Source organism: Rhipicephalus microplus, chromosome 6 (assembly GCF_043290135.1).
Source record: "Rhipicephalus microplus isolate Deutch F79 chromosome 6, USDA_Rmic, whole genome shotgun sequence".
Taxonomy (NCBI): domain Eukaryota; kingdom Metazoa; phylum Arthropoda; class Arachnida; order Ixodida; family Ixodidae; genus Rhipicephalus; species Rhipicephalus microplus.
Genome location: NC_134705.1, coordinates 106639379 through 106667196, shown reverse-complemented (window position 1 = coordinate 106667196; position 27818 = coordinate 106639379). Strand labels below are relative to the sequence as shown.

The 27818-nt window shown below is 45.2% G+C and overlaps 1 protein-coding gene across 2 annotated transcripts in view; it reads right to left on the bottom strand.

The window, feature by feature from the left end:
* The window catches only part of LOC142765411 (uncharacterized), a 162849-nt gene that overhangs the window by 98714 nt on the left and 36317 nt on the right, over positions 1 to 27818 (bottom strand). For both annotated transcript variants that reach the window (XM_075866388.1, XM_075866389.1), the window contains one exon: positions 22994 to 23032. In XM_075866388.1, coding sequence (XP_075722503.1) covers positions 22994 to 23032 — 39 coding nt within the window. The remainder of the gene's footprint in view (positions 1 to 22993; positions 23033 to 27818) is intronic.

Here is a 27818-nt window from a genome sequence, read left to right as displayed (position 1 = left end):
CCCCCCCGCACATCTCAGCCGGAGAACTACAACCGACGCCATGCCCGTCCCGACCCTTCGATTATCTCAGTAAATATAGTTATGGGCCCCTTCCCTTCACTCCTGCCAGGAACCAGTGGACAATAGTAGCAGTCAACCACTTGAGTCGCAATGCTGAGAATGCTGCTCTTCATACTTCGACAGTACCAGAAATCACAATTTCCATACTGCACAGCTTTGTGCTGCTTCACGAAGGTCCTCAAGAATCGCTCAGCGACCGCGGCTGCACCTTCTTAGCCGAGGTCATCGAAAAATTGCTTGCTGTCTGCGCCATTGTTCATCGCGCATGCACTGCTTACCATCCGCAGACCAATGGCAACGCAGAGCGCTTTAATCGAGCTCTTGAGACATGCTTGCTAAGTATGTCACACCCGATCACTCTAATTGGGACCCGGTTATGCCGTTCGCAACCTGCGCATATAATACCGCGACGCAAGCCACAACCAGGTTTCTCCCGTTTATCTCCTTTACGGCCGTCACCGTACACACGTGATAGACATCATTTTGCTCTACCGACCAGACGCCTCCGAGTATCAGCCAATGTTGGATGCCAGCATAGACGCTCAATAATGTAGCCAGCTTGCCCGCCGCTTTCCTTCAGATGACGAGACAAGCCATAAGGCCATTCACGATGCCCACAACTGGACTCCTTTTTTTTCTGCCCGGCGACCTCGTGTGACTATTAGTGCCACATCGCACACTGAGGCTTTCTTTCAAACTTCTTCCACAGTACGACAAAAATTACCGCATCTTCGAAAAGACTTCCCGGTACTACCAAATTGAGCCTCTCATACCCCCTTCTGCTATGCAGCGTCGTAACCGCGAGGTTGTACACTTTCAAAGGCTGAAGCCGTATACGGTTCCACCATATCTAAGGATGACTAAGTCACCAGAATGGCTACTTTAATACGGCGGCCAATTGTAATGAGGAAGGATATCGGCGCAAGAACAGCAGCATCATGTGTGCAGCAGAGGCACGAGCGAGCGAACTGATCTCGGAAGTGTGCGCGTCAAGCCAACAACTTCAAAACAATGAATCACTTTTGTATAAATATATATATATATATATATATATATATATATATATATATATTCACCATATATAAAGGTCGAAAGTGACGAAGTATAGGTTAAAGTGAACACGTGGACTCAAATTGATGTGGCACAAATGAAATTCTTGTGGTCGAAATATCTAAAGACCTTCACTGCTCCACTGCACCACTCATTTGAAAGCAAAGCTATCCAAAATTTACTAACTTCTTAGTACGTCACGGACCAACTTTTCCGGCTAAAACAGCTTGGTACGTTTTCTTTTCTTTATTCTTCATTAAAATGCTGGCCGCCACTGCCCAGAGGTGTGATAGCAGGGGTCGACTGGCTGGAAACAAACAAGTATATAGTAGAACTGCACACTTGCTCTTCACAAAACCGGTTCCACTGAGCACTGGTTCTGGCGAAGAAAGAGTTTGCGAGCTAGTTTACTCTGATATGGTACAAATGTATAATGAAAAAATCGTCACTATACTTACAAACAAAATGTGGTTGTTAGAGATGGTTCTTGTTTTGATTTCCAGTCTTTCTTCTCTAAATGAGATATAAAAAATTGCGTCATTTCCCGCTGAAGGGAACCACGTGTATATGCGAAGCAGTGGACACTTACACTTACACTGGCGGCCGCGTTTACGCTGACGCTCATTGCAGCGCTGCACAGGAGACCAATCTGTGGAAGCGCAAAGCACGCAGTGATGAACTGGTGCTCCTATCGGAACAAGCCAATCACTGCTAATTTGCAACGAGAGACACAAGACTCCCATTAGGCACGGAGACCCACAGTATGCTTTTAGTTAACACGCAGTCTGCAGAACTTTGTTATTGAACAACGCACTGAAAAAATCTCCCACTAGCACCACCATCGAGGTCCCGTTTATACAGTTAACCGTTGTGCAGCGCGAGCAGTTGCCTTTTTGAAAAAAAAAATCACAACCTATCTACGGAGTGAATGATGATGAGTGGGGCGGAGCTTCGGAGAGGCTTATCGGTAAATCAGAGAGTCGTCCGTGCGCTGGCCACGTCGGTCTGGCCGTTTGTCAGTGCGTCTTTCAATCTGCTTCTCCGTAAGTCTGTCTGTCTGTCTGTCTGTCTGTCTGTCTGTATGTCTGTCTCTCTGTCTGTCTCTTCGTTCGTTTGTAGGTCCGTCTATGTGTAAGCCTGTCCACCCATCCCTCCAATTGTCCATTGAGTGAACACTCCAAATACCGCCCTGTCGCATCTTTTGATGATATATTTATCATATGCAAGTACCACCATTGAGTAGACATTCCAAGGAATTAACCAGAGGTAATACCTACTACTACTACCTACATCGACAGCGCATGAACTACGGCTTAAGGAGCTCCACCCCTAAAAAAACTCGCTAGCAGAAACCGCCTGCATCGGCCTTGCAAGGTGAGAGAGGAGAAACGTAAGAAAGAGGAAGAGAGTACTTGCATGATCAACAGGCGTTAAACTCCTCAGAGAGAATGAGAAAAAAGCGTAGAAGGAGTGAGAGTAGGCCAGCAAACGTTGCCTGCGTCAACGTGGTGAGGCGAAAAAGGGGGAAGCGTAAGATTAGAGAGAGAAAGGGAGAGGATGCGTTGCGCAGAAGGTATGTAAACCAACTGAAAGATATCTCTCGAGAAAAGAGAGGCTGGAGCGAGCACCAACGTTACGAGACCAGGCAAGGGGAAGCGTAGGAGAGGAGGGAGAGCAGAAGAGGGCCCTTGCGCTTTCAGAGTGCTCACGCCGCACACCTGATTTTGTTCGAGCATAAGACGTTTCGGATCTAAATCTTGAGTCTCAAGTTTTGCGGTCGGGAGGAGCGAGGTTATAAGTTATAATTGAGTTTCATTTCAGTACAACTTTCCTTCCACCCATACTGTCGCAGGACGAATCTAGCAGAACAATTTTGTGTCTTTTCCAACTTCTCGTATAATTTTGCGGACAAGGTCTCTGACACCGCGGGCGTATTCAAAGTTGGGTATAACGTATTGTCGCAACTTAAAAAACAACAAGAAGACACAAGACTTTGTTGAGACGAGAATAGGCAAGGCTGTATTCAAACACAAGAACACATTAGCAGACATCCCAATGTCGTCTTCCTCTGAAAGCCAGCAAATGCTGCTCGTGCTGCTCCCTTCGTTCTTCTCTGTTGTGCCACCGACTATTATTCGAAACATGAGTCTCCCATTCAATAAAGCTTTGCCCCAATGCTTCATCCATCATGGTGCAGGTATTGCAGTTACTGGCAGCGCAAGGTTTCATTCTTATAAATAGGCATTCATCTGAAGCCTGTGCAAGACTTCAGATGCATGTTTTTAATGCCTTGAACAATGTCAACTATCTGGGAGAACCTGAAAGTTAACGTCACTGACACGTCGAAGGACTTCATACGGACTGAAACATCACCATAAAAGCTTCTTTAGGAGGCCACGACGGTGAACTAGGGTCAAAACCTTAGCTCTCTCACCCGGCTCATAGATTACTGGTCGGAGATGTTGATTATAGCACCATGTATTATAGTCTTGCTGTCGACGAAAGTTACACGGGCAGGTTCTCGGGCTTCTTCTGCAAGCTGAAATATACACTCGGACCTCGTTTCAACGTAATCGTTTTCTTTCTGCAACAGAGCGTCGAGCATGGTTGTGACTTCACGGCTATAGAGAAGATGCTATAGCGTCTGCGTGTTGTCTCCTGCTGCACCGTATCGTACGCGAAAGTGACATAATGAAGTATTTCAACCCAGTTTTTATGCTCCACATCGACGTACATGCAAAGCACATCCGAAAGTGTTTTCTTCAGCCGCTCCTTGAGACCATTCGTTCCTGAAGAGTATGCAGTTGTACGTCGGTGACAAGTGTCACAAAGCCTTCAAACTTTGTGTACCAGCTCGGCTATGAACGCTTTTTCCCTGTTCATTATTGGTACAGATGAAGTGTCATGCCTCAAGACTACAATCTCATTAAAAAACGGAGTTGCTTCACTTGTAGTGCCCTGCTCTATAGCCTTGGTTTCGGCTTAGCGAGTGAGGTAGCCTGTGGCTACAAATATTGATCTGCGACCAGCGTCCGAAGTTGAAAATGGTCCTAGAGTATCCCTACCGACTAAGCTAATGGAGTTTCTGGTACATCAATAGGATGCAGGAGCCTTGCTGGTTCGAAGGCTGGCACTTCCCTACGCTGGCATAAAAGGCAAGTCCGAAGCAAGGATCGAATGATTGCTGTCGGTTTCGGCCAGTAGTATTTCTGTCTCACTCGGCAGAGCGTTCGTGTGTAATCTGAATGACGCATAGTTGCTTCGTCATGGCACGCCAGTAGAATTTCTTTACGGAAGGAGCTGGTAATGACGGGTAAGTTAGGTGTTTCCGTGCGGAGAAAAGTTCACCTCATATTGGACCTCTTTGCGCAAGCAAAACGATGCTAGTCCTCTTCCAAAGAGCTTTCGCAAAGAGTATGTACATTCCTCCAAGTGACTACACTTAAATAGGGTGTTCCTTTCTTGAGAAATATTTGCAAAAATTTTTGATTCAGCTCAATATAACCCAGTGTCCTACCAGCTGTAACACTGACGTCACCCATGTGAGCAGACCATGGGCGGCCAGGTCTAAATGTAACGATGAAGTACTTCGTTGTAGGTTAGTTTTTTTATCTTGGTATTGTTTATCTGGCAATAAGCTGCAATTACTTTGATTTTTTTAGAAAAACAAACTTGGACACGATTCTTTGGGCTTGAGTTCAACTACCACGTAGACAATCGAGTAATAAAGCAGTCCAAGTCTAGTTGTGACATGCCAGGATCTTGGTTCAACTTGAATTTATTATAAAGAAGACGGTCATCGGCAAACACATTTAACCACAAAATGTTGCCCACATTAACAATATTTAAAAAAGTAAATCAAAACTGACCCTGAGATGAAACTTTACGACATTCCTGAAGTCACTTCAACGTATGGTGACCTCTTGCTGTTCTAAACAACACATTGGCGATGATTAGACAAATAGTTTTCATTACATGCGAGGGCACTTGAGTTTATAATAAATGTGTTAGGTTCACTGGTAGAAGCTTATGCGTGCAGTGCCGAACGTGTTACAAAAGTATAAAAACACAATTTATTTCAGTTAACCTACAACTGCCAATTCGTGAAAACAACAATCAGTTGAGCTGTGCAAGAAAGACATTTGTGAAGCCCGTGGTACTCTTCTGCTACAACATTATTATTTGTTATATAACAGATAATCACGGTATGTACAAAGTGCAGAAAGCTTTTGTATGAGATGAGTGCTAGTGATATGCGAATATTCTACACATCTGGTGTCGATCCTCACTTTTGAATATGAACAATTTCGCCAACCATCAGGTAGGATCCCTGAGGATAAGAGTTTCTGATATACAAATAAATTTGATTGTAATAGGTGTAGCGCGCCGATTTAAAATATGGGGTGATATGCCATCCGGAGCATTTGCTTTGGTTTTTTCTATGTCTTTTAGAAGAGCTGCTACGCCTCTTACACTTGATTATACTTCTTTCATTGGGCGCACATACCTTGAAAGAAGAGTTGGGCTAGGATTGCATTTAGAAATAACTAGAAATGAAAAGTAGGTAATTAAACACGCGCCTTTTTTGTATTGTTTATAAAAACTTGTTGATTACAAAAAATAATTTACAAATAAGGTTACAAATAGGATTACAAAAATACCACTAACCAAGCAAAATTAGAATCTGCGAATGTTTGAAACGTAGACAATTATGAGAAGGTAAAGAGCACGCTCCAAGTGGGAGACGCTTCATGATGAGGGTTGTTACGAAGCGCGCCTCCAACAAAGTTACAAAGGGCGCCACGAATCTCGCCGCTGCCACCACTGTTACAAAAGACGGGTGATGCCAACACGGTCTCGAAGGCACCACTTCTCTAATCTCCACCGACACGGTCACCAGCCGTTTGGTAGCGTAGGTTTTTCAGCTCACGACTGCTTCTGCGCAGAGCTGATAGACGAGTGGACGAGACGACGGTGAGTTAACAAGGTTTATGTACAGCAAAGAAGTAGAGGTGTTAAAAATTCGGCATTGGGGCCGACAGCTTATGGACTCGAAGAGCCGAGCTCTCTTCTCCGACCCATAGGTCTACTGCTCGCAACGCGCCGTGGGGATTTTTCAATGTGCACCTGTGGATTCTTTGAGTAACCAAATGTCCAACCAAAAGCGCCGCTGGCCGTGCGGTCAGAATCCTCCATTGGTGTCGCCGCTGGGCCGCGTCAATCTCATCAAATCCGGAGCCGCTGCCCGTGGCTGCACCCAAGGACGAGTGACGCCGCCACGCATTGCGTAAGACTAGCCAGACTAGAAGGCGCCTATTGTTGCAACAGGCTCATGGGCTGAGGTGGCTCGCTGTGCGTGCACAAAAGATCGGCGCCACCGTGTGATGACGCCGTTGAGTTGTTAGCGTCAGGCAGGCTCGCGTGCTGGCCTTGACACAGATTGCCTTTTTCAGAGGCATGGATGTTCGGTGTGGACTCCCAGGCGTAACAGCACCCCCACCGCCAGACAAAGCACTGGAAAGACGAGCTGCTTCTACGTGGCTCGGATATCAGGCGCGCTCGTTCACCAGGTCCCTCCAGGTTCGCCTCCAGGGTCATGGGGAGAATCCAGCTCCAGACTCCGCTCCGGGAACATATCCGTTTCTTTAGGACGGATCCCAGCTCCACTGGCTTGTCGCCACTACTTGCCGGCCAGCTTCACTCGTCTCTTTTGATGATTTTTGGTCTCAGCAATTGTTGATGGTTCTGCAACTTGTCCAGAACGGTTCAACAACAGACAACACACGACACCAGCAAGTGCCTTCGGTCACCCAACAGAACACCAGAAAAATTATATTACAACATATACATAGCTACGTGTCTATCAGAAGTTTGTTCCCTCTACATCAAGAGGCACATGTGCGATACAAGACTCTTAAAATGAGAGCTCACATTTTTACACGTACAACAACGTAACGAAGTAGAATACAACATAAAGTTGGCTCCATGAGCTCACTCTGAACGAGAGCGCTGATCTAAGGCCGTGATGAGAACAAAATTTCGCCCCGTATCGCCAGCGAGAAACAGAAAGGTGGAGAAGGTACTGACTAAACGCACGGCTCAATGCGTCTGCATTAGCGTTTAGCTCTCCTTTTTTGTAGCAAACGTCAAAGTTGTGCTGTCAGAGTATCACGCTCTATCTCAGTAACCGGCCACTTTTATGCGGCATGTTATTTAACCAGGTTAGAAGACAGTGGTCCGTTTCGACCACAAACCTCAAACCGGAGACATAACAGGCAAGCTTTTGAACAGCCCACACGAGCCAAGCGCATTACTTTTCAGAGGTACTGTATGCTTCTTACCTGCCGCTTAGTTTTCGACTTAAATTTGAAACTGGCCTTTCGTTACCACCACTGTCTTCATGGCGCAATATACCTCCTATGCCACGATCACTCGCGTCGCATTGAATCACAAATCTTTTGGAGAAATTGGGTGCCATGAGAACGGGCTTTTCGCTCAGGGCCTGTTTTAGCTAGCTAAACGCATTCTCCTTCTCTGAGTCCTATCCTACTTTAACCGGCTCGGACTTTCGAAGTGCGTCAGTTAAAGGGCTTGCAATGCTAGAGTAGTTTTGCACGTAATGCTCATATTATTCAGCCACGTGCAAGAATGCCCTTATCTCAGATTTTGTGGTTAGTCGCGAATAGTTCACGACGGTGGCTACCTTAATTTCTGAAGGTCGACGCCAGCCACGCCCCACAACGTGTCCCAGGTAAGACACCTTGCCGCATCCTAGGTGGAATTTAGTAGGATTCACGGTGAGGCCAGCCTCTTTCAACCTGTTAAGCACGACGCGTAAATACTCGACACGTTTTTCCCAGTTGTTTGAGAAGATGACGACATCTTCAAGATACGGCAGAGCGAACTTAGACAGCCCTTTAAGAAAGCTGTTCATTAAGCCTGAAAAACAAAAGGGTGCATTTTTCAATCCAAAGCTCAGCTTAAGTGGACGATACGTTCAAAATGGAGAAACGAATGCGGCATAGCGGCTAGCACGCTCCGTAAGGGAGACTTGTCAATACCCTCGCACAAAGTCTAACGTGGAAATATAGCTGGACTGTGACACAGATTCTACCCTCTCCCCTAGGTTTGGTATAGGGTAAGTTTGGTCGCGAGTTTTGGCGTTAACACGCCGATAATCGATACATGGCCTGGGATCTTTCCCCGGCACTTGAACCAATATTAGAGGGGATGTATAGTCACTCTCGCCCGGTACTATGTCGGCAGCATTTTAGCGGTCTCCTCTTTCATGATCTGCTTTTGCACAGGGGAACAACGATGCGGCGTGCTACGGGTTGGCTCCTCACAAGTTAGCTCGATATCGTGTTCGATAACCGTCACGTTTCCCAGACGGTCCAAAAACACGTCTTCAAACTCGAAAACAATCCCTCTCAGGTCCTCCTTCTGGACTTCACCTAACCTAGGCTCTAGGTTCAACTGCTCCAAGATTACCGTCGATTCCCTTTCGATTACATCAATAGTGGTCAAAATTTCTGCTCCTTCGTCCTCTGAAGCAATCACAAGCAGATTTACGACCACTTGACATGCTTTTGCTCAAGGACTGGTATTGCATCTGTTCTTTTCCTTCTTTAATGCAGTTGACGCGACACGAGTGCACCTGCAAGATGTGGATCCTGATGCCCCATGTTCAGACTATATCAATGAAAACTACATCAAGGTTGGTACCTGCAGAAAGCTCTACTGCATGAAAGGTTCAGCAAGCAAAGGGTTGCCCGCATACCCTGGGTGAAATTTGGGTTGTAGCAAAAAAAAATATACTTGACATTAGTCACTTTTGCGTTAATAGAACGGCTTGCACGGAAAGAGATGCATAGGAACTGAGAAGGCTTGTCGTCATTAAGGCAACTCTGTACGGGTAGGTGTATACTTTGTTCACTTTCCTCCTAAGTGGAGAGGGTAGAATGCAAGAGTGAAAGGAGGAAAGCCAGGATTGAAATACTGAGCCAACTCGGGGAAGTAAAAAAGAACAAAGGAAGCAGAAGAGGCACATCATTAATGTAGAAGCTGGGCCGTATTTAGCATGTCAAATGTCACAGTAATCAGAGGAGTTCACAATTCTTAGATGCAAATTTTAAATCTCAGTGGTTTTCGTTAAGTACCTACTATATAGGATACCTACTCAGTACCTACTATATAGGCCAGTGTGAGAGTGGCCACGTCAGCAGCACGGGTAAGTGAGCTCTGCACATATCTACCCATAACTTTAGCAATTTTGGTTCTAGGAGGGTCAGAGTGGTGTCTATTTCTTTGTGAAGATACAAGGAGTTCAACCGCTACAAATACTGCTATTACGAACTAAAATTTCAAATTTTAGGAGCGGAAAACAGTGTGAATCTCTGAAAACAACAACAGTCGGACCACGTGTTTTTTACGATCGCTTGTAGCTTCGTTATTATTCTACCGGGAAATTTCTTACTTATGAAGTTGAAACTACTGAGGGTAGGCCTGACGCTACTGAAGTTTTATCATGCTAGGTTTAATATTTCCAGAGTTGTTTTGCAATCCAAGGTAAGCCTAATCACTAAAAAGAATAAATTGGTAATATCACCTCGCAAACGCATTTAAGTTTTGTCCGCTTAATATAGGAATAAACCGCACCCCATAGGATACCAGGATGCCCAATTCCGTACACTCTAGGCCCTTAATTAAGGTGGTAATCAGCAAAAAGCTCATTTCATTAAAACAAACTTTCAAAAGAAGCTACAAACGCCACCGAAAAATAGGTAATATCTTCTTTAAGAACACAACAGTCCGATTTTTTCCGTGCAAAAAATATTTTGATAGCTTAAGGTAACCGGAAGATACAGAGTTAGAAAAAATATAACGAGAACCGCAAATAAACATGTGGCGCCCGCGTCTTCCCTCGCCCTCGCTCAGAGGAGGAGGGTGGCTCACTGCTCGGGAGAAAGGTACGCCCGTCAGATCAAAGTCTTGAACCACGTGTTTTTTTTCTTACGATTGTTTTTACCTTTGCTAATAACCTACCGGGAAACTTCTAACTCATACAGTGCAAAGCCCTAGCTTTAGACCTGGCGCCGCTCAGGTTTCATCAGGACAGGAGTAATAGTACCGGAATTATTTCGTGACCAAAACTAAGCCTAATCACTAAAAAGATTAATTTGTTACCATCACCTCACAAACGAAGTTAAATTTTGTCCGCTTAATATATTAATAAACAGCACCCCATAGGCTAATCGGAGGCCCAACTCCGTACTCTCTAGGCCCTTAATTATTTATTTTATTTATTTATTTATCACATACTGCGGACCAAGTATGGTCCATGCAGGAGAGGGCAATACAGTTCAAAATTCTTACATACATACACTTCCGCTGCAGTATACATTCACTGCAGAACAAAATTCATGTACATTAAAAATTCGTGAAAAACAAGGGACAAATACAGGCAAAGAAGCAGACTTAAGCAACAAGAAAAGGGTATAGTTTCATCACGGCGTGTTGAGCATAGGGGAATCATGGGGTAGAGCATTCCAATCAGAGACAGTTCTCGGGAAAAATGAATACTTGTAATTGTTAGTGCGTGCAAATATAGGTGTAATGCTACGACTATGTTTATGACGTGAAGACCTGGTTGTGTCCTGTGTTATGTAATCTGGTGCATGCAATCCTGATCTGGAAAAGTATAAAAGGCGGAAAAAGTTAAGCCGTGCAGTTTTCCTTCGATCGGCCAAAAGTTGGAGGTTCGCATCCTGCAACAGGGCTGACGGCGAATCTCGACATCTATACCGGTTGTATATAAATCGTGCAGCTAATCGTTGTATTTTTTCTATTTTCTGTATATTACCAGCTGTGTGGGGGTCCCACACAATGCTGGCATATTCAAGAGAAGGACGAACTATGACTTTATAGGCTAAGGGGGTATTTAAGGGGGTATTGAGCAGAAATATCACTTTTTTTATAAAAATAACCACAAACTTGACTGATACACCGCTGAAACCTACATTTAGAACATAACAATCCGGGTGCGGCGATGGCGTAGTGGTTAGAGCATCCGCCTCGCATGCAAGAGGTCCATGGTTCAAATCCCCTGGCCGCGCAGTTCCCAACCGGATTTAAAAAAAAAAATCCGCGTGTTGATGGAGCTGCATTAGGAGGCCTGGGGTGCGGCCTCACCGGTAACCACCGCCGGGAACGCACTCCCTCACCAGAGAAGGATTGGCCACCCTGGTGCAGTATCTGGCCACTACCTCCCACATGCATACGTCAAATAACTCACGGCCCTCAGTCCCCAATAGCTGCGAAGCAACTGACAACGGTGGCGGTCAGATCTGCAATGCAGCAAAGGGTGCTAAGAATCTCTGGATCCGGACAGGCCGCCAACGGAACCTGAACTTGGCAACATTTAACGCTATAACCTTATCTAGTGAGGGAAGTCTAGCTATACTATTCGAGGAGCTAGAGGGTGTCAAATGGGATATAATAGGGCTCAGCGTGGTCAGGAGGTCCAGTGAGGCCTATACGGTGCTACAGAAAGTACACATTCTTTGCAATCGGTGCTTAGCTGACAGAAGAGAACTGGGAGTCGGGTTCCCAATTCGCAGAAACATAGCTGGCAACATGGAGGAATACTATAGCAATAATGAAAGGGTGGTAGGTATCGTAAATAAACTGAATAAAAGATGCAAGATGAAGGTAGTACAGGCTTACGCGCCTACAACCAGCCATGATGACACTTCAGTTGAAAGTTTCTATGAAGACGTGGAATCGGCAATGAGTAAGGTAAAAAACACAGTACACTATAGTGATGGGCGACTTTAATGCAAAGGCAGGGAAAAAGCAGTCTGGAGACCGTGCAGTAGGAGATTATGGCATCGGCACTAGAAACGCCAGAGGAGAGCTATTGTAGAATTCGCAGAACGCAATAATTTGCGGAATTCGAATACGTTCTACCGAAAACGAGAAAACCGCAAGTGGACATGCAGGAGCCCTAATGGCGAAAATAAGAACGAAATAGACTTTATAATGACTGCACACACAGGAATCGTGAAGGATGTGAAAGTGGTTGCCAAGGTACGATGCAGTGACCATAGAATGGTACGGTCTCGAATTCGCCTAGACTCGAAGAACGAACGACAGAAACTGATACGCAAGAAGCCAATCAATGAGATAGCACTGAGAGGGAAAGTACAGGAATTCAGAGTCTCACTTCAGAACAGGTACTCGGCTCTTAGTGAGGAAACCAAACTTAGCGTAGATAGAATGAATGATAATCTGACGAGTATCATTACAAAGTGTGCAGTGGAAGTTGGAGGCAGGGTAGTTAGACAGGACACAGGCAAGCTTTCCCAGGAAACGAAGAACCTAATTAAGAAGCGTCAAATCATGAAAGTCTTAAGTACAACAGACAAAATAGAACTGGCAGAGCTTTCGAAGTTGATTAATAGGCGTAAGGTATGCGATGTAAGAAGGTATGGAGAGAATTGGACACGCTCTGAAAAACGGAGGAAGCGTCAAAGCAGTGAAGAGGAAACTTTGAATAGGCAAAAGTCGGATGTATGCACTAAGGGACAAAGAAGGCAAAATAACTACTTATATGGATAGGATAGTTAAAATAGCGGAGGAGTTTTACAGAGATCTGTACAGTATCCGAGACAACCACGACCTTAATACTAAAAGAACTAGCAGTAAAACAGATGACACCACACCAGTAATGATAGAAGAAGTCAGAAAAGCTTTGGAGAGCATGCAAAGAGGCAAAGCTGCTGGTGAGGATCAGGTAACACTAGACCTGCTGAAAGATGGAGGACAGATTGTGTTAGAAAAACTAGCCACCCTGTTTACGAAGTGTCTCCTGACGGGAAGGGTACCAGAGTCTTGGAAGAACGCTAACATCATCTTAATACATAAGAAAGGAGATGACATGGACTTGAAGAATTACAGGCCGATCAGCTTGCTCTCTGTAGTATACAAGCTATTTACAAAGGTAATTGCTAACAGAGTAAAGAAAACATTAGAATTCAATCAGCCAAAGGAACAAGCAGGATTTCGAACAGGCTACTCACATTGACCAATTGACAACAATCGACCACAATCAGGTGATAGAGAAATGCTCAGAGTATACCCACCACTATACATAGCCTTCATAGACTACGAGAAGGCGTTTGATTCAGTATAAATATCAGCCGTCATGCGGACACTGTAGAATCAGGGCATAGATGAAGTATATATAAACATTCTGGAAGAAATCTACAGGGGATCAACTGCTACCATAGTGCTTCATAAAGAAAGCAACAGAATACCAATGAAGAAGGGTGTAAGGCAGGGGTACACAATCTCCCCAATGCTATTTACCACGTGCTTACAGGAGGTTTTCAGAAGCCTAGAATGGGAACAGTTAGGGATAAGAGTTAATAGAGAATACCTTAGTAACTTGCGCTTCGCTGATGACATTGCATTGCTGAGTAACTCAGGGGGCTAATTACAACTCATGATTACGGAGTTAGACAAGGAGATTAGAAAGGTGGGTCCTAAAATTAATCTGCAGAAAACGAAAGTATTGTACAACAACCTCTGAAAGGAGCAGCGCTTCGAGATAGGTAATAGTGCACTTGAAGTTGTAAAAGACTATGTCTACTTGGGGCAGGTAATAATTGTGGAGCCGAACCACGAGATTGAAGTAACTAGAAGAATAAGAATGGGGTGGAGCATATTCGGCAAGCACTCTCAAATTATGACAGGTAGATTGCCACTATCCCTGAAGAGGAAGGTATATAACAGCTGTATCTTGCCGGTACTTAGCTACGGAGCAGAAACCTGGAGACTTACAAAGAGGGTTCAGCTTAAATTGAGGACGACGCAGCGAGCAATGGAAAGAAAAATGGTAGGTGTAACTTTAAGAGACAAGAAGAGAGCAGAGTGGATTAGGGGTCAAACGGGGGTTAAGGATATCATAGTTTAAATAAAGAAGAGGAAATTGACATGGGCCGGGCATGTAGCGCGTAGACAGGATAACCGCTGGTCATTAAGTTTACTAACTGGATTCCCAGAGAAGGGAAGCGGGTTAGGGGGAGACAGAAGGTTAGGTGGGCATATGAGATTAAGACGTTTGCGGGTATAAATTGGCAGCAGCAAGCACAGGACTAGGTTAACTGGCGGAACATGGGAGAGGCCTTTGTCCTGCAGTGGACGTAGTCAGGCTGATGATGATGATGATGATGATGATGACGTTGAACGTATGGTTTCATCAAGTTACTGTGATAAGTTTCGTTCGGCCACCTTCCTGATTTCACTTCATAATTGGTATCAGAAAGCTTCGATATTACTTTGGCGTGCCCTTCCCAATGAAATTCAAGCTTGTTCTTTTTGGACGGCGCAAGCAGCATTACTGACTTCATACTTCAAAAGCGCGCATCTTCGCCGATTTGTTGTATGAATCCTTCGACAACACTTGTGCAGCCTTCATGTGGCTTTTCCACTAAATCGTTCGTTTTCCCAAGCCTCTGAAGGAGGTCTAGAACATACGCAACTACATCAGGGTCCTCATGGAATCCCTCCCAGGACTCGCGTAGCATTCGCAATGGTGTTCTGAAACTTCTACCATACACAAGCTCTGCAGGGGCAAAACCAGTGCTCTCGTGAGGAGCTGATCTCAAAGCGAACATAGCGGGAGGAAGACACGCTTTCCAGTCGCATTCGTGCTCGTAGCAAAGAGCTCGCAGTATCCATTTAAGAACGGAATGCATATGCTCTACCGGATTACATTGCGGGTGATTGCTCGAGCTGTGCACTACATTTATTCCACATATATCCAAAAAGGTAGAGGTAAGACAGCTGGTGAAGACACTACCATTGTCGCATTGGATTTCAGAAGGAAATCTGACGCGTGCAAATATAGATAGCAGTGCATGCACGACATGAGAAGAATGGAGCTCCTTAAGTGGTATCGCTTCCGGAAATTTCGTGGCTACACAAAGAGCCGTCAAGATGTACGGACAACCTTGCCTTGACTCTGGCAATGGCCAGACGATATCAATTATTAGGTGCCGAAAAGGTTCTGTGATAATTGGCACAACCTTCATGGGTGCCTTGCACTTGTCCGTGGATTTCCCCGCTCTCTGACAAGTGTCGCATGAGCGTACAAAGTCTTCGATATCCTTCCAGCATTTCGGCCATTAAAACTCAAGGGAAACTGTTTGTAGCCTTGGCTTTTTTTTTGCCGAGATGCCCTGCCCACGCGTTTTCATGTGCCAGCTCCAATAGTTGGCGACGATACTTTTGTGGCACCAAGAGCTGCTCATACTTGCGACCTTGCGCATTTTTGTAGCTCTGATACAGAAGCCCTGCTTTTTCAAAAAAGGAAACGTTCTTTTTCTTATTTCCACAAGTTTACTCTTTCCATTAGCGCTTTAATCGAGAGGTCCTCATGCTACTCTCGAATGAGTGTTTCTCGATCAACCCTTGAAAGCTCACTCCAACTTTCCCCTACAGGCTAGAGCGTTGCACCCCTCTCGCTCTGACTCAATGGAACCGTGTCGTCTCCTCCTGCTACGGAAACAGCGCCAGTCGCTTCGGCGATGGGCCGCTCGAGTGGCTGCTCACATGACTCACACGGAGAATTTCCTCTCGGAGATTCTGTCGACTCGCCGCCAAGGTCACCTGATGTTTCACCACATTAAAGAAGGTCAAGCTTCCGCGAAAGCTTCCGCATTTGCGATTGCGTGAGGAACAAGTATGCTAAGTTGGAGAAGAATGATTTACCCTGCTCTTTGAGAAGCTGCTCTGAGTTGTTAGAGAAAAGATAAGGAAAACGATCGGAAAGCACGACAGACCCAGCCGCTTCGGTGTGAAGCTTTACGAACGGGCCTTCAATGACAAACGTAGTGATTGGTAAGCAATCACTCTGCTCCTCGGCGACTTGCTTGATTCATGCGCATTCTCCTGTAAAGTCACCCGGAGACATCAATGAAGGATGGACAACGTCCATGGTTGCCGCTGAGCCTCGAAGTGCTCGACACGTTTTTCCATTCACACTAATTTCTTGGAGATACGGCTCTAACAACCGTGTGTTCTTTTCCGATTCTCTGATTGTTACGAAAGCATACTTTTGCTTGAAGTTTATCGCAATGTGTCCTTCCTTTTTGCAGTTGTAGCAAATTAGCGGCTTCCGTGATTCAAACGCCCGTGTGGTATCAGTGCGTTGTTTAGGAACCGCACTCGATTTCTCCGCTTCCGTTTGTCCATTGTAAGAGACGGGTACTTCCTGAAATTACGGTGCGGAGCGGGTTTCATCCTTTTCAAAGCGCACTGCCCTGCTATGCAACTTTCGGCGAGTATAATACTACTCAGCTAACTCTGCTGCCTTGCTTAGCTGTACTTCACCAAGATTGTCCTGCAGCCAAAGTTTGACATCCTCCTCGATGCAGCGGTAGAATTGCTCCAATGCAATTCGTTCTACCACCTTATTGCGATCGTCATAAACACCTTCGCCCTTGAGTCATTCAAATGAATCGGCTTTAAGACGAAACACGAAGTCAACGTGTGACTCATTCCCCATTTTAGCATATCAGAACCTTTGCCAGAAAGCCTCGGGTGACAACCTATAACGTCTCAAGAGCACTTCTTTGACCTCGTCATAGCTCTCAAACACCTACCTCGACAAGCACGTTACCGTGTCGGATACTTCGCCGGTAAAAAGAGCTAACAGGTTCTGCACCCAAAGAAACCGCTCCAAAGCATTTCGTTCACAGATGTGTTCAAACTTGACGAGATACTTCGCCATGTTCTCACCTACTACGAACGGTGGCAGTTGGTCCCGAATTCTAAAACCGCTGACCTGAACTGTCGGAGAATCTACGCTAAGCGCCTGCGAACACTGTAGGATTGCCAATTTTATTGGTTTAAACTCCAAATGCTCCTGTCTCTTGGCCTCCTCACGCTCGTGATTTCGCGCCTTTCAGCTTCTTCACGTTCAGAACTTCTGGCTTTTCAGCCTCTTCGCGGCGCGCTTTGATATCCACCCAGGCCTCATCGACTTCCTCAGTCGACATTCCTTCATCCTTCATAATCTCAAGGATCGCTTGCTTTCGTTTTGCGCGGCCCAAAGTAATGCCGAGTTCTTCACAAATTTCGATGTGCTCCTTCATTTTAAGGGTCTCCATCGTTCACACTAGCCTCTTGCTGTTTGGCCCTGTTAAGGATTTACTTGCCGTAACCACTATAAGTCTACTAGCAAGACGCGCAAGCAATTTTTTTACACTCCCGTGTTTACACCCTCCGCATCAACTTTGGTTTCAAAGCGCTCTGATTTGGCTTGAAACAATCAAAGCCCACTCACCAATGCTTCACACAGTCCTTCTCTAAACTACTGTAACCTGTGCTAGAGTAGTCTGTTGAACTGAGGGGAAAACATGAAAACATCGGGCAGTCACCAAATTGATGTCGTTGACGCCGGCCGATCCCGCCGCTGCCAACCACTGTTTCGAAGCGCGCCTCCAACGACGTTATGAAGGGCACCACAAATCTTGCCACTGCCACTACTGTTACGAAAGACAGGCGACGCCAACACGATCCCGAAGGCGCCATTGCTCCGACCTCCGCCGACACGGTCAGCAGCCGTTTGGTAGGGTAGGTTTCTCAGCTCGCGACTGCTTCTGTGCAGAGATGATAGATGTGCGGACGAGACGACGGTGAGTTAACAAGGTTTATGTACAGCAAAGAAATAGAGGTGTTACCGATTCGGCATTGGGGCCGATAGCTTAGAGATTCGAAGAGCCGAGCTATTTTCTCTGACACATAGGTCTACGGCTCGCGACGCGCCGCAGGGGTTTTTTTCATATGCACCGGGTGTATTTTTTGAATAACGAAATGTTTAACCAGAAGCGCTGCTGGCAGTAGGTCAAAATCCTCTAATGGGATCGCCGCTGGGCCGCATCATTCTCATGAAATCCGGAGCCGCTGCACGTGGCTGCACCCAAGGACGAGTGATGCCGCCGCGCATTGCTTAAGACTCGCCCGACTGGAAGGCGCCCATTGCTGCAATGGGCTCGTGGGCTGAGGTGGCTCACTGTGCGTGTGCGACAGATCGGCGCCGCCGCGTGATGACGCCGTTGAGTTGTTTGCGTCAGGCAGGCTCGCGCGCTGGCCTTGACAGAGATTGCCTTTTTTAGAGGCATGGATGTTCGGTGTGGACTCGCAGGTATAACAGCGTCCTTGCACCGCTACCGACCGCTTGGAAAATAAAAAAAGCAAGTTTGATCACTTCGCCACAGGTACAGGAATAGCACGAAAGACAAGTAAAGTTTATTTCCGAGAAATCAAGTCGCAGAGCCTTAGCCAAAACAATGTCTCAGACATATTGAGAGAGCTCAAAGACAACTGAAACTTGTAGTTGCAAAGAGTTTGACTGTGGGTCATAGACAACCTCTAATGATGGTTGTCTTTTGCAAGATGGATGATCATGGTTTCTAGTAATGTTTCGTTCTTCTTGGTTATAGTTAATATTAGTAATTGTTCATGTAGTGTGACCGACACGAACTTAGTACCAGTGCAATTGCCCGTTATAGTGTTGTGAGCCCTGTTGCCGCTATTACCAGGTAGACCATATGAGGAACATTTTGCTGGCCTCAATATTAACATAGTTTATCTTGCGATGAAACGCTTAACCAACTTTTGCCTGGAATGACGCTTAGAGGCAGTGGTGCCTAAAATGAGTAGAACACAATACTTATGAATTAGGAATGTCTGTACCCGAAAGTCAGGGTCGTATATTTCAGTTTTATAGCAGTATTTACAATGTCACCGTAAGAATTGTGGAGTCATCTAATACCGAGTGTATGTTTTCTGGACATGTATTTACTTCAGCATTGCGTGTCTGAGAACAGTACAACTTTGAAGCTGAAGCAGCGAAAAGCATTACAGTAGCCTTTGAAATAGGCTAATATTTCTCGGGCTGCATTACTGCACTGTTAGTAGAGTTTTCTATAGTTTAATAACGCTGCCTAATTGGCTGCGCCACGCTTTAGTTTCTGAATTATGCAACATATGCTTGTTCAGTTATTTTTATATACGTGATATCGCCCTAATAATCTAACAAATTTGTTGCTGTTACAACATTTTGTCAAGCGCAGTTACCGCTTCTGCAATATGAACATTTCTTCCTTTGCATCGCTCAAGAGGGTACTGTCGTATAAAAATACAGTTTGTCTAGCATGAACTCTGGTATGCTCCCTAGGTGTTCAGCAAAGTATTCGACTGCTTACGAGCTACCACATTTCCTAAATGCTATATTTAATTTACATAGAAAACTAACCCCTTTATTTTACTGAATCTACTAAATCGTTCACATCAAGCTTAGAAAAAAAGCTTTAAATACACACAGCCACCTGGTTTTTCATTGTTCAGAGATCTGAACAGTTTTAGAAACTTTATAGGCACACTTTCCTTTTGCTTACTGACTATACTCGGCTATAAACTTTGCTATTGGGTCACACCGCACAAAGCTTACAGCGATATCAAGAAAATTTACTCGTGTAGGCTTGCTTGATGTAAGGAATCAGCCACATAACACAAGAAATTTAGTTCCCACTGTATTATTGAATATTGGGTTCTAAAACAACAGATGACTTCATTCTCAAGAAAAAAGCATTCTAATTGCTCTTTATTCTTAACTAGAGGCTATATTCTAATCTTTATTTTATAAGTGGTCAGTTTCATTACCATCACGTGTTAGCGCTGCCGCGAATACGAGGATAAATAACGCCTGTTCCTTAAGTGTTTGAAACCCGACTGTGATAAATGACGTGCATGAAAGTTCAAGGGGCTTACTTTTACAAGAGTTGGAAAGAGACAACAAAGAAGGTGGCACGAGTGCTGGGCTGGGTAGGAAAAAGGAAGAGGAAAAAATGGATTCATATCAACGGGGTGAATGATGTAGAGTGGGACAAAGCATCCGTCCGTCCATTCGTTCTTGCTTCCGTCTGTCGATGCGTCTGCCTGTGTGACTGTCTATGCATTCAGCCGCCCGTCCGTGCGTACGTCTATTCGTGCGTTCGCATTTCCATCCGTGCGTCCGTCCCTGCGTTCGTTCACCCATCCGCTCCTGTGTCCCTTCAAGCATCCATCCATCAGTGCTTCCATCCGTGCGTCCGTCCGCACGTCTATCTCTGTGTCCGTTCGTCTGTCTAATTAACACTCCAAGTACCATCATCTCGCATCTTTTCATCATATATTCCTCATATAGAAGCAACGCCATCCAGCGGACATTCCAAGGATTGAATGAGAGAAAGCACACGCACACTTTCTTACGGCTTGCGCTTCGTGTCTACTTCCCATCTTTAACCACCTCGAGTTCATGGTATATATTAGTTCGCTGTATTCATGGCACTGCAGCCCAACGCTCGCTAAACATTTCTAAAATCAAGAAGGTTATGCCAAGCGAGTGTAACGTAGCAACCTTTTCTTGTCATGTAGTGCTCAATGTCGATGTTAATGGGAAATGAGAGACAGGAGAATGCGGCTTTTAATGCACACGCTGCGAATTTTTTATTGTTCAACTACGCAGAGAAGAAATCTCCCACCGGCACCGCCTTGCAAGTCAAAGCGTAAGACATGCTACGTACAACAACGAGGGATGAACGGGTGCCGTTTTAATGAGTTTCGCTCCTAAAAGGATGGTGGTTGCTGGCGGTGAAGAGATGAGAGAAGAAACGAAGAAGACGGGGCTCGCTACTCGGCCTTAGGGTTCCGTACATGAGCCTGGTAACAGCTGAGTCCGGGCTACCTGCATCGTACTACCTGCCACGGCCGTGCGTCGCTTACGTGCTGTTGCTTTAATGCATCCTGGGGCCTAGGACACATGGAGTTGTCGGGATATGGGCACGAATTTCAGCTGAGGTGTCCAGCCGGAACGCGGCTATGGTGGTGGTGCCTACCCTTCAAGTAGCCGCCTGGTCTACCATGCGAGCAAGGTGGAGCTGTCGGGCGGGGGGCACAAATTCCAGCGGAGATGTCCGACCAGGACACGGCTAGGGTGGTGGTTACCTTTCAAGTAGCCGCCTGGTGTTCGTGCGAGCAAGGCAGAGGTGTCGGGCTACAAGCACAAGTTCCAGTGGAGGTGTTCGGCCGGGACGCAGCTACGGTACTGGTGCCTACCCTTCAAGTAGCCGCCTGGTCTACCGTGCGAGCAACGCGGAGCTGTCGGCCTACAGGCATGAGTTCCAGTGGACGCGTCCGGCCGGAACGCGGCTGTGATAGTGGTGCCAACTGTTCAAGTAGCCGCCTGGTCTGCCATGCGGGCAACCCGGAGTTAAGGTAACGGGCACGAGTTCCAGCGGAAGTGTGCGGATGGAATGCCTCTACAGTGGTAGTGCCCGGCCTTCAAGTAGCCGCGTGGTCTATCATGCGGACAATGCGGAGCTGTTGGGCTACAGGCACGAGCTTTAGTGGAGGTGTCTGGCCGGGACGCGGATACAGTGGTGACGCCTACCCTTCAAAGAGCCGCCTGATCTACCGCGCAAGCAACGCGGAGCTGTCGGGCTACGGGTACGAGTTCTAGCGGACGTGTCCAGCCGGGATGCGGCTACAGTTATGGTCCCTGCCCTTCAAGTAGCTACCTGGTCTACCATTTGAGCCACGCAGAGCTGTCGGGCTACGGGGACGAGTTCTAGCGGAGGTGTCCGGCCGGATCTCGTCTACGGTAATAGTGCCCACACTTTAAATAGCTGTGTGGTCTACCATGCCGACAACGTGATCCAGCTCGAGAAGTACGAACGAACTGTGGTAAGACCAGCCTCGTCTCGTGTTCATGTGAAGATGAGGGACTGTTAGGTTAGGACTTCCATAGCGCGAGGAGACGGTGAAGGATTGTTTACATAGTCTCTCCATGTAATGTGTGCTCCTTTTTTGCGCGTCAATAATGTGTGGTATATAAAGGCCTCGTCTTTTCGTTGGTGTTTAGGTTGGCGTCTCTTCACTAAAAACTTGCACGTTGCAATAACACACATAGGAACGTAACATCAACATATAATGACCCGAAAACGTATTTCGCAACACTAGACTGAAAAAAAAGTTTACGTAAGGGAAAGTGTAGACCCATGGTCACTTAGAATGAGCCGCAAAGCGATGAAGTGCTTGGATGGATTTTTTTTGATGACACGGACATTTGTTGCCTGTGATAACTGATGGAACAAAGTTAGGAGCGTGAAATGTTCTCATTCCGTTCAAACGAGAAGTTTAGGACTCACGAGTTAGCACTGTATATGTCTACATGTGTGGTATGTCCTCTAATTTTTCTTTCGTAACAATGAAGTGAAAATTAGTAGCCAATGTCAATTTATTGTGAGGGCTCCTGGTTTTATATTTATTTGTTTTAAAAATGGCGTAAAAGAACAAAAACGTGAAAGCAGCCTTGTCATAGTCTATATTGATGTCTAAAATCTCATCTTCGTTTACCAATGCACCAGTGGATTCAGCCACGCCGCAGAAGGACATTCAAAGTACTCGACTACTCACTAGATGGTCGAAAGATAGATTCGTTGTCGTTGAGCTGGCCTTTGCGTTGCGAAAGACGTGTACCTATGAGCTTAGATTTATGTGCATCATAAGCAGTCATGTGTTTGAAATTTTTAGAGACCTCTATTACGTTGTTCGTTTTGATCATACCGGTTATTGTTCAATTATGCCTGAGTGTTTTGGACTAAAGTAGTCATAAACAATTTTTATGATACTTCGGGACATGCGAAATCGGTACCAATGTGACTGTGTGCTTTAGTGTTGCGATTCCAGTTTGCTCTAGTATCAGATAAACAATTTGAAAAACATATACTGAACCTTAAATAACAACGTAGTTTTTTTAGGATGAAACACTCACCCTACTTGGACCAGGAACAGGACCTAATTGTAGTGGAGACTGAAAAAAGTACAGTGCGAAGGTTTAGAATTGGCAAAGACAGTATCCAAAAGAGCGGCATTATATATATATATAAATATATATATATATATATATATATATAGTGGGAGTAATAATTCAATGGGCCAGTTAGTCTTCGTGAAGGTATGGGATATGGCACAACGGGAGCGTTGTCAACAAGAATAAATATTTATTTTCCAACAGTTTCGGGAGGGGTCCTCCTTTCATCAGGGGATGAGTTATACTGACATGAATTTCCAAACTTCGTTGCTGCCACGTCCCTCTCGCCTTGAAGCATGTTTGCGAGAGTGAGAGGGAACTAAAAAAGGAAAGAAAACAAAAAAAAACAAAAAAGGGGAGAGAAAAAAAGAAGAAGAAAGAAAAGAAATAAAGTAAACAAGAGGAAGAACCACTGTCAACACTGAGAACGAAACCAACTGTCCGTGTACGTCCACATACGTTTCTTATCACGTGCTGTTCAGTTCTCGACGTGTGTCGGGCCAACCAAGATTGTCGACGCGGTGCCGGGAGGGTCCGTGAAGGCGTGCGTAAAGAAAGGGTTTCCCCGTATTGGGTCGGTTGGCGTGCGGCGTGCGTAAGGAAGGGTTTCCCGTTAATGGGTCGGTCGGCTCTTTTTACCTTTAATCTTCGTCCATTTCCCTTCAATGATCATCAAGTGGTAGGCGAACGAAAACACTTTTATGTGCATGTGGAAAAAAAAGAAAAAAGGAAGAAAAGAAAAAAGGAAGAAAAAGACGAAAAGCAAAAACAAAAAACAAGAAAGTACAGTGTACACGTACGAGTCAGTCAGAAAAAGCATGGTCTCCAGCTATCAATCTTTGTCACCAATTTCCTCCTGGCTTACTTCTCGGAGGCAGTTGAGTTTTCCGGGGTCCTCGTTGATGCCGGCTACTAATGTTCGAAACTTGAAAATAAAATAGGCCTCACGCTGTTCGCGCTCGCGTCTGTTTGAGAAACCGGACTGCAAAAGAGTTGCGCTGATACTTTCAAAACTGTGGTTTGGCAGGCGCAGATGTCTAGATAAAGGTAGCTTCGGCAGTGAAGTGGCGTGGTACCGGTGATTATTGAACCTCAGCCGAAATGGTGTGTCTGTTTGGCCGATATATTCTTGTCCGCAGATGTTGCAATGTAGCATGTATATTACGTTACTGGAGTCACAATTAAAGCTTTCAGTTATGCAGACTTTGAAATCCGAGATGTTCGCTTTGGATTCACGTGTTGTGACCATCTGTGGGCATACCTTGCATCGAGCTTGTCCGCAGGGATGGCACCCTGATTGAAATTTGGGGCTGGTTGTTTTTGCTCTGACAAGAATGGCCTTCAGATTTTTATCCCGGCGGTACACCACGTGAGGTGGCTTTGCGAAGACAGAAGTTGGTGGCTTCGCGAAACGACTACCTTCTATCACATAAGTACCGCCGGGATAAAAATCTGAAGGACATTCTTGTCAGAGCAAAAACAACCACCCCCAAATTTCAATCAGGGTGCCATCCCTGCAGAAAAGCTCGATGCAAGGTATGCCCACAGATGGTCACAACACGTGAATCCAAAGTGAACTTCTCGGATGTCAAAGTCTGCATAACTGAAATCCTTAATTGTGACTCTAGTAACGTAATATACATGCTACATTGCAACATCTGCGGACAAGAATATATCGGCCAAACAGACACGCCATTTCGGCTGCGGTTCAATAATCACCGGTACCACGCCACTTCTCTGCCGAAGCTACTTTTATCTAGACATCTGCGCCTGCCAAACCACAGTTTTGAAAATATCAGCGTAACTCTTTTGCAGTCCGGTTTCTCTAACAGACGCGAGCGCGAACAGCGTCAGGCATATTTTATTTTCAAATTTCGAACATTAGTAGCCGCCATCAACGAGGACTCCGGAAAACTCAACTGCCTCCAAGAAGTAAGCCAGGAGGAATTGGTGAAAAAGATTGATAGCTGGAGACCATGCTTTTTTCTGACTGACTCGTACGTGTACACTGTCCTTTCTTGTTTCTTGTTTTTCATTTTTTCTTCCTTTTTTCTTTTTTTCCTTCTTTTTCTTTTTTTTCACATGAACATACAAAGTGTTTTTGTTCGCCTACCACTTGATGATCATTGAAGGGAAACGGACGAAGAATAAAGGCAAAAAGAGCCGACCGACCCATTAACGGGAAACCCTTCCTTTACGCACGCCGCACGCCGACCGACCTATTACGGAGAAACCCTTTCTTTACGCACGCCGCAAGGACCCTCCCGGCACCGCGACGACAATCTTGGGTGGCCCGACACACGTCGAGAACTGAACAGCACGTGATAAGAAACGTATGTGGACGTACACTGACAGTTGGTTTCGTTCTCAGTGTTGACAGTGGTTCTTCCTCTTGTTTACTTTCTTTCTTTTCTTTCTTTTTCTTTTTTCTCCCCCTTTTTAGTTTTTTTGTTTTCTTTCCTTTTTTTAGTTCCCTCTCACTCTCGCAAACATGTTTCAAGGCGAGAGGGATGCGGCAGCAACGAAGTTTGGAAATTCATGTCAGTATAACTCATCCCCTGATGAAGGGAGGACCCCTCCCGAAACTGTTGGGAAATAAATATATTTATCCTTGTTGACAACGCTCCCGTTGTGTCATATATATATATATATATATTACGCCGCTGTAATAAATGTTAGAAACTTGTGAGTAAGTAATATTTCAATGAAATTGAACCTGAAAATGAAAGTGAGCTGTCCCTTAAAAAAAGCTGGTAGTCGAAATATCTGGAGACCTCCTCGACGGCCTTCATCATTATTATACCGCTCACTCGGTGTAAATCTATCCAAAGTTTAGCATTTTCTTTGTACTTCACGGACCGACTGTTACAGGCTAAAACTCGTTGGTATGTTTTATCTTTATTCTTCGATCAATTATTGCCCCGCGTTGCTCGAGGTGTCACAGAAGGAGTATACAGGCTGTGAACAAAGAAGTATTTATTGCAACTGCACCCTTGCACTTCACATATCTGGTTCTACTGAGCACTAGTTCTGGTGAAGAGTGTGGAAACTGGTTTATAAAGGCACGATACTGACGTACTTCAAAAGGACGGTAGCCACGCTTACAAATCTAATGTGGTTGTTTGAGATGCTTTTCACTTCGAATTCTAGTTCTGTGCTCCAAAGGTGATATAAAAAATTACATCATCTAACACTAAACAGAATCATGTGTAGATGCGAAGCAGCAAGCGCTAACACTTACACAGACGGCGCTTAAGCCCCGTTCAGCCGAGTTTTCAAGTCGGAGTGCAACTCATTGCCTTTCCCGTACGTATACAAGCAAATATACCCAGCCTTATTCACACCTACGTACACCCTATGCAAGACACAGATCACAACTTTAGACCACGTCAATTGGAAATGCAGCAAGGACCCTCGCCTACGAAGCTTTTTTAGAGAGTCACCCTCAAGTTAGGCGAGGGAGAGAATCCTCACGACCACAAGCTTGGATGACCAGCTCCGGGCCATAAAGAGCACTGACGAGGTGGCGACCAGGCATGAATTGACAGCCCTCGCCACTTGGAAAACCACGATCTGCCTTAGTAAAATTGTTTACTACTACTACTGCAGCGTCAGAATACATAGTCTGGTGGATAAAAAAGGAAACCTTTAGACGGCGCTGGGGAAAATAGAACGTGACGCGCGCGTCTCAGGCCCTGCATCTGTCGTTGGATTGCGACCGGGAAACATGGTCGTCGCACGCATGCTTCTATTTCCCGCGTGTCTCTAGCGGGGAACGTCAAAGACGTTCCGGCACATTTCACCTATAAGTCCCACGTACGCACTACATAAGGCAGAGGTTAAGCTAACGAAGCAATCTCAAACGATCGAACATTTTTCAGACACGACATGCTTCTGGAGGCGTCTGTCCTTAAAAGAACCTGTCTTGGTGTAAGCTTCGGCTTAAAAGCTGTAGCCTTGCAGTAGAAATTCCTCATCGAGACATTAACCGCACTGACGTCTATAATATTTGGAATATTTCCCAGCACATAAAAAAGACTCAATATAGACACGCCTGTGCAGCCTAACTGCAATTTATTTCACCTTACAAACGATCATAATAAGTAACTTCAGTGTACTTATTTTGTAATTTTATTTTTTATGAGTCCAAGCAACTTTGTGTCTGAACAAATATATCCCACTAGGAAAGTTTAAATGTGAATATAATATATGCGCACTAAGTTCTGGCCACTGCTGCTAGCTCAATACGTGAAGAGAAGAGATGTTTTGAGAATTTCTTTTACTCTGTAGTTAGGCAGTTACAATATTTTTAAAGTATTGTTGGCAGAAGTAGTACGAAAGATATACTTAGGGTTCAGAAAGGGCTTTGGGAAGACCCCACGAAGGTCCCAACACTCGAAGTAGCAACTGCATTTACTTATACCAACAATTCCATGAAATGAGCCACACTAGAAAATAAACAAAAATTACTATTATTTCATATGCCGTTTCAATATATTGCTATCAATTGTGTCTCTGGATCATGGCAGCATAAATGTGCTTTAATTTTTCCTAAGTAACGGTTGTTATGTGATGAATTGTCATGCGGTTTTATTCCAATGATCATTATAGCCGCACATTATCTGCTACCCAATGAAATACATGTAAAAGAATTTGAATAAATGATTTGATAGCTATATCTCATATAGGATATTTCGGTCCTATTTGAGGAATAATTTAGTAGGTATATGCGACTGGTCATGAACAATAAATCGAACTATGGAAGCAGACCTGTCTTTACACCAGT